This window comes from Mastomys coucha, unplaced genomic scaffold (assembly GCF_008632895.1).
Source record: "Mastomys coucha isolate ucsf_1 unplaced genomic scaffold, UCSF_Mcou_1 pScaffold6, whole genome shotgun sequence".
Classification (NCBI taxonomy): Eukaryota; Metazoa; Chordata; class Mammalia; order Rodentia; family Muridae; genus Mastomys; species Mastomys coucha.
Window position 1 is genome coordinate 8,740,618 of NW_022196912.1, and position 6,685 is coordinate 8,747,302.

Below are 6,685 nucleotides of genomic sequence, written 5' to 3' on the forward strand. Positions count from 1 at the left end.
AGGAGGGAGGACACTGGCCCTGGGGAGCACTCTGCTGGGAGAGGAGGGAGGACACTGGCCCTAGAGAGCACTCTGCTGTGAGAGGAGGGAGGACACTGGCCCTGGGGAGCCCCCTGCTGGGAGAGGAAGGAGGACACTGGCACTGGGGAGCACCTTGCTGGGAGAAGAGGAAGCTGGAAGCCCCACTCAGATGTCAGCAAAAGCTGGCTGAGGAGAAGGTATCAAAGCCAGAAAGTGGTGACTACAGAAAACAGCATCATGGCCTCCACAGTGAGATGATGCTGGAGGCTTTACAAGAGCTGAGGAGTGGGGGGCATTGGGAACTAGCAGCTCTGAGAGGCTTTGAGCAAGCTTGTCCTCCAGAAAGCTCGATCTACATAGGTGAATACTGCAAAGGCCACCGAGAGACCAGACGGTTACAGTGGCTCTGGGTTCAGTGATGAGGGAGGGCCTGGCTCACTGGTGACTGTGGTGGGGGAGTCAGGTGACCTCTGCATGTACATCCTGTCCCATAGCCTACTGTACATCTGGCAAAGGCCTAGAGAGACCTAACTGATGAAGACTTAAGCAGCCACAGAGGTCTACAGATGTTCGGCTAAGCAAAGAGGGGGCAGGCCTCACCTATCCACAGGTTGTCCAGGTTTATCATGAAGCCAGCGGTAAGGTAGAAGGAGTTGTAGAGAGCGTTGCAGAAGAAGGAGGACATGTGGAAGGTGGGCAGCATGGCAGAGGCAACCAGGGCCATGGCCCTGCAGCAAAAGACCACCAACCACACAAGCATGAAGTGCAGAAGGAAGAGCTCAGGCACTGGCCGCAGGTTGGTCAGCCAATAGATGGGCATCGCATAGATGATGACGTAGGCACAGTGCTCGGGCAGTTCGCCTAGGATCTGCAAAACACAGCTTCACTAGGATATAGAGCACCGGTGTTTGCTGTTATCTGAAGATGTTTTAAAGAGTAGCAACGCCTAGGATGTCAATGTTCCATCTCAGTGAGGGGGTGGCAGGCGCATTCCAGAGCTGTGCCCAATGGAGATGGCTAGTATACGCTCTGCTATTACCCAGCCTGATGCCCACCCTGCCTGCCCAGACCTAGTAGCTGTGTGGCTTTATAAGAGTCATACGACCGACCTCCTGAGCCTCATCCTGGAAGCTCTTGTCTGGCTGCTCAGGGAAGCAAGTGCTGCTTGGTGTCACTACTTCTTCCTCTCTTAGATCTGACTGCCCACGAAAGGACCATTTCTGCCACCCAGCCCTGGCCTTTCTGGGGACAGCTTAATGACTAGCAAGTCTCTGAAACTCTTGTAGAGACTGCGCAGCTGAGTGTTTCTGTAAAAGTCCTTTCCTGCAATGTGTGCAATGCTCCAGCACTCGCTCCCTGCCCTGACCTTGGCAAAGAAATATGGACCAGCAGTGTACAGCCCGTCTTCCAGCTCATAGTACAGCATTGACCTCTCCGAGTGACCTAGAGATGGGGGAGGAGAAGGAAATGACTGAGTGAAGGTTGTCTACAGTGTTACTGATGTCGCATCTCTTGTAATGTCATTGAAAGCAGGGATATGAAGCTGGGTGCCTTACTCAGTGGCAGAACACTTGTCCAGCTTTCGCAAAGCTATGGCTTCAGTCCCCAGCACTGTGGGACAAAGTGGCTCCACTTTCTGAATTTGTTCACATGCTGTGTAAACCACAGGCACAGGGACACCACTGTACCCCAGATACTGAGCTAGTGGCTGACACACACAAACCCTGCATGGACAGGAAGCGCTAAGACCCCACAATCTGCATGGTAATATCAGTGTCGCGTGCTAATATTAGTGTGCAAACTTTTAAAACAGTTGCCACATCCTTTATATCACCATGATGAAGTGGTTCCATAAAGCCATTGTCCTCAGGTGCTGGGGGAAGCACAGAAGCCTCGGGCAGCACATGTCGCTGTCCCGCTGTCCCGCAGTCTGGTGAGGAGGGAGGTAACACTCACATTTGGAGACAACATCCAGAATGACATTGAAAGGAATGAGCGCTCCTATCATGAACAGAAGGGCTGCTGTGTCCATGAAGGAGAGCTGCTGGGCCTCATGGCCATAGTAAAGGAACCCAATGATGAGGGACATCAGGCAGGCTTCCGCCCCATGGATGAGCAGGGTGGGCAGGTCCCGGAAGTCATTGGAAATCTGACGACTGAAAGAAAGAAAGAAAGGAAGGAAGGAAGGAAGAAAGAAAGAAAGAAAGAAAGGAGGAGAAAAAGAAATGTCAAAGGAACAACATACAAAGCTCTCTGCCTTATTACCAGAGGCCATATCTCCTCAAGTGCTCAATGTGGGTTGTAATTCCCACCACGGAGTGTCTATGACAACTCAGTGGGTGCTGATCGACTATGGCCAATATTTGGGAGCTGTCTTTCTTGCTTTGGTTTTGGGTCAGGTCTGTAGCTATGTAGCCCAGGGTGGCACTGAACTTGAGATCCTCTTGTCTCATCTCCTCCCTAGCACTGGCATTTCTGGCTGGCATACACAGCAAATGATGACTTTTACCATCACTAACGGTTTTACTTACAGAGAAAAACCAAGTATGCCATAAAGATGTTGGCCACGCTGTGTCCCAGAATGGTGCAAGCCCCCAAACAGAGCAGACTAAGTGAAGTCTGACCAAGCCATAGCGTTCCGCTTAGAGAGGAGGCAGAGGCTCGGTGCTTAGGGTAAACAGCTGGTTACTAAACCATACACCTGGTCCCAGCTCTCTGCATGTGTGGATCCCTAGAGAGCCTGAGTGTGGCAGGCGCACATAGATAGCCCTCATTGAGCATCTGCCCTTCCCGGGTCTGAGTGTCTTATGTGACTATTTCCATAATCATTGCCACTGATGCAATTGTATTCTTGTTTAGAGAATAAGAGCATCAGGGGGATGCAAGAGAGCTTTTCCTAGGGATGCTGGCTTTCAAATAATTCCACCACTTGCTCCTTCAGTTAGATTCCCCTCCAACAGGAATGCTTTGCTTTGCTATCCATAGGCACAGGAGGCTGGGACGAGAGAAAGAGAGAGAGAGAGAGAGAGAGAGAGAGAGAGAGAGAGAGAGAGAGAGAGAGAGAGAGAGAGATTGATTTACCGAAACAGGGTGGAAAACTGCTGTATCATCCCAGGCAGTTCAGCAGCAGTTCCATAATCGGTGTTTTGTGTGAGGGTCTGGCTGTTGGGAACAGTATGTGAGTACATGGTCAGGCTGGGTTGGGGAGGGAGGGTACCACCAGAGCTTCCTGTCAGTGTTCGGGCTTCCCTATGTACCTGACTGTATAGGTGCCTGTGTTTAGCTCCTTTGCTTCAGCTTTCCACAGAAAGTCATCAAAGCCTTGCACTTTTTCTAGGAACAAGGCTGCAAGAGACTGAGCCTTCTTCATGGTGGCCACCTCCTGTTCTTTGCTGTGCCTGTCGATGCTGGTCAAGTCCACTGTAAACAGAATATACAAGGCCATAGGCAACCTGGTCCCTGAAGCATTCCCCACCCTCTGAGAAGGGACTGTGATGCAATGGTCAGAGCAGAAAGGCAGAGACCTGGTCCCTGGCTCTGCCTGATCTGACTACATATGCAGATGCCTTGGGAGGGCCATAGATCAGGAAGTGGCCAACGACAGAGGCCCCAGCCCTACCCCACCCATCCCACCCCCACCATCACAGAGACATTCCTAAAGTGGGCAGGTGCCTTCAGAGCCAGATACATCATTACAGGTAGATGCTGGCTCTAACTTCAACCATATATATATATATATTTGCCTGTTATTGTGAATTAACAATTTGGTCTCTCAAGTGGCCAGGGTGCTGGGACCAAGCCATGTTCAGTGTTCACCAGGCTAAGCTTTACCTCAGGAGAGGGAGGCTAGGGCAACCCAGCTGGGGAACCAGGTTACTGGGGGAATGTGAGAAAATGCCACGCTGTGTGTGGCAGCCCCATCCTACAGCTGAGAATGGGCTCTGCCCTCTCTCCAACGCCCCTGCAGTGACAGAAAGCACCAGGCCCACCAGTCGCAGCCAGGGCAGTGCGATCCCCTGGAGACTCCAGGACTGTGCATGACTGGGCTGTCCTCCCTGTTGCTGTCCCTCATCTGTGTGCATTATATAACACAAGAGAAGATGTTTTGAGGGAGGGAGGGGCCTATGAACCACATAGGCTCCATCTGTGCAGGTTATAGCTCAAATGTTATATTTGCTGGGCACCCTGTGTCCTATGTGAGCAGCTCCTGCACCCCATATTAGTGACAGACACCTGCTTTGGGGCTAGTTGACAATGACCCTATCCCTACTCCCTCCAAGTGAAAACAGAAAAAAAAAAAAGTCTTTGTGTCTGCTATGGTTACTTGTTTGGGCAGCCCTCTCAGTCTCATTCAAACTTCCCCTGCTAGCCAGGCTGGCAACTGTCCTCAGCTCCCTTATCTGAGGACACTGGCCAGAGTGTGATGCATGAAAGTCAGGATGGCAACCTGGGCATGAAAGGTGACTTGTATGGGAGTTCACTGAGGGCACGAGTTCACAGGGCAGGGAAATGAGCCAGGAGCCTTTCCTCTTGGGATAGCGGAGGATGCTGGGGTGACAGTGTGGGTGGAATGGCCTAGAGTCAAGGCTGAGGGTCAGGCACACCAATGTGAGCTCTGGGTCTGCTCCCACAGCTGTGCCAGACCACAGTAGGGCAAGGGTGCGGCTCCTCAGCTCATCTGCAAAGATGAGCTGACCTTGGCTTGACAGGAAACACCGTGAAGGTTAGCACTTTGCCATCCTAGAAAGCTCCTGGGGTTCCTGGTCACCTAGAGGACCCTCTACTGCTTCAGCATTCCTAGGCTCTGCTAAAACTGGCCACTTGCTCAGCATCTAGGCTCTAGCATTTTGTGAGAAATTCCACTTGCTAGCATTAGTACTCTTGATGGGTGTTTTATTTCAGGTGTCCTGAAAAGGCCAGCACTGAAGTGGTTCATGGTGTTCTTCATGAAAGATTGAGTACCTGGAACCCCACAAAAGCTAAGGCAGTGACCTATGGAGCAGTCTATATTCAAAGACTTGTCAGCCCTGTCCTAGGCCCCTCTACCTATGCCACCTGCCTCTGTGGAGTGCTCGCGTGCGCACGTGCGCGCGCGTGCGCGCGCACACACACACACACACACACACACACACACACACACACACACACACACACACACACGGTTTTCTACAGTTGCATGAAGATCACAAACGGATTCAGGCCTCCTGGATTAGGCCCCTGTCCTACCCATCTGCGAGCTCCTGCCCCTTTCAGAAGACCACAGTACTAGGGCCTCTCATTTGACCCTGGCAAATTGACCTGTTTTCCATTTTACCTGCTACCAGTCCGTTCTGGCTAGCCCTCATCTGGGGCATGCATATCAGTGTCTCCCCTAGATCTTTCCAGTAAGTATTTTGTGCTTGCTTTGTTTTCTTTTGTGTCGAGGGGGTGTCAGCAAATGACTGTGCACCAGGTTGCAGGTCACACTGTCTTTACCACTCACCGTAGAAGTCAGCTGGGTTGCTATAGCGAGGACAAGGGTGGCCGATTGATGTGAAGTACTGTACCATGTGCTGCGCCTCCCCCAGGTAGATAGGGGTGCCAGATGTCATCAGAAGGACCAGGTCAAATAGCTTGAAGATGTCAGAGCGAGGCTGGTGGAGGGAGATGAGCACCAGCCTGTTGCCCTTGGCCAAGCGGGACAAGGTTTTCACCAGGTTGTGGGCTGTGAAGCTGTCGAGGCCAGACGTGGGTTCATCCAGGATGAGGATTCCTGAGGATATCGCACAGGGAGCCCAATGACCACGCCGCCAGGTAGGTTGTAGGCTCAGGTCCTAGCCCCTCGAGTTTCCAGGCCTCACCTGGGTTCCACAGGAGCTGCACCCCAATGCTCACTCGTCGGCGCTCACCCCCGGAAACCCCACGTATATATGTGTTGCCCACGCGGGTGTTGGCGCACTGCCGCAGCCGCAGCTCAGCAATCACGTCTTCCACCTGAGGGCAGGCTGAATGTTATGAGCATCCGGCTGCACAAACTCCTTCACTTTAATGCAAAGGAAGGCTTCTGCACTATATTTCCCAGCAGCATTGTTTGGCGACCCCTGCCCTGCCCCCATGTCTCCAGATTCTGAGAAGATTCGCCCTGCAGAGCACACGCAGTGAACTGGGAATCAGACCAGATACTTGGCTCCCCACTCACACGAAGCACCAGAAAAACCTTACACAAATAAACATACACACTTAGCACCCACTTGACAAGGTTGGGGGAAGGGAACCCCTGGGGCTAAGTGCAGTGGCATATAGGGTGGATCGGTTAAACTATCCAGCTGAACAGGGAGGGTCTCAGACACCGGGGACACCAACCAGCCAACTGGTTACCCTTTTGTCACGCTGGGCCTGAGAGAAGGTCCTGGGTAGGCGTATCTGGGCAATGAAAGCCAGGGTCTCTCTGACGGTCAGGTTGGGCAGCAGTTGGTCATGCTGGCGAACATGCGCCACATACTTCCTCATCAGCTGAGGCGTGCTGGGTTGCCCGTTTATCCAGATTTGTCCTGATTTCATCTTGCCACCATGGTCTCTGCCTGTGATCACGTCGAGCAGTGAGGCTCTCCCGCAGCCTACAAATCCAGAGATATTCCTGAGGGTAGAGTTTCTGCAGGGTTTGCCCACTTCAGGCTACCGCGCC

General features: G+C 52.4%; 1 protein-coding gene across 2 annotated transcripts in view; it reads right to left on the reverse strand.

The window, feature by feature from the left end:
• The window catches only part of Abcg8 (ATP binding cassette subfamily G member 8), a 16,258-nt gene that overhangs the window by 1,162 nt on the left and 8,411 nt on the right, over positions 1-6,685 (reverse strand). For both annotated transcript variants that reach the window (XM_031355549.1, XM_031355547.1), the window contains exons 4-11: positions 6,379-6,617; positions 5,862-5,994; positions 5,504-5,773; positions 3,279-3,441; positions 3,103-3,183; positions 1,978-2,177; positions 1,388-1,464; positions 622-889 (exon numbers count right to left, since the gene is read on the reverse strand). In XM_031355549.1, the coding sequence (XP_031211409.1) occupies positions 622-889; positions 1,388-1,464; positions 1,978-2,177; positions 3,103-3,183; positions 3,279-3,441; positions 5,504-5,773; positions 5,862-5,994; positions 6,379-6,617 (1,431 nt within the window). The remainder of the gene's footprint in view (positions 1-621; positions 890-1,387; positions 1,465-1,977; positions 2,178-3,102; positions 3,184-3,278; positions 3,442-5,503; positions 5,774-5,861; positions 5,995-6,378; positions 6,618-6,685) is intronic.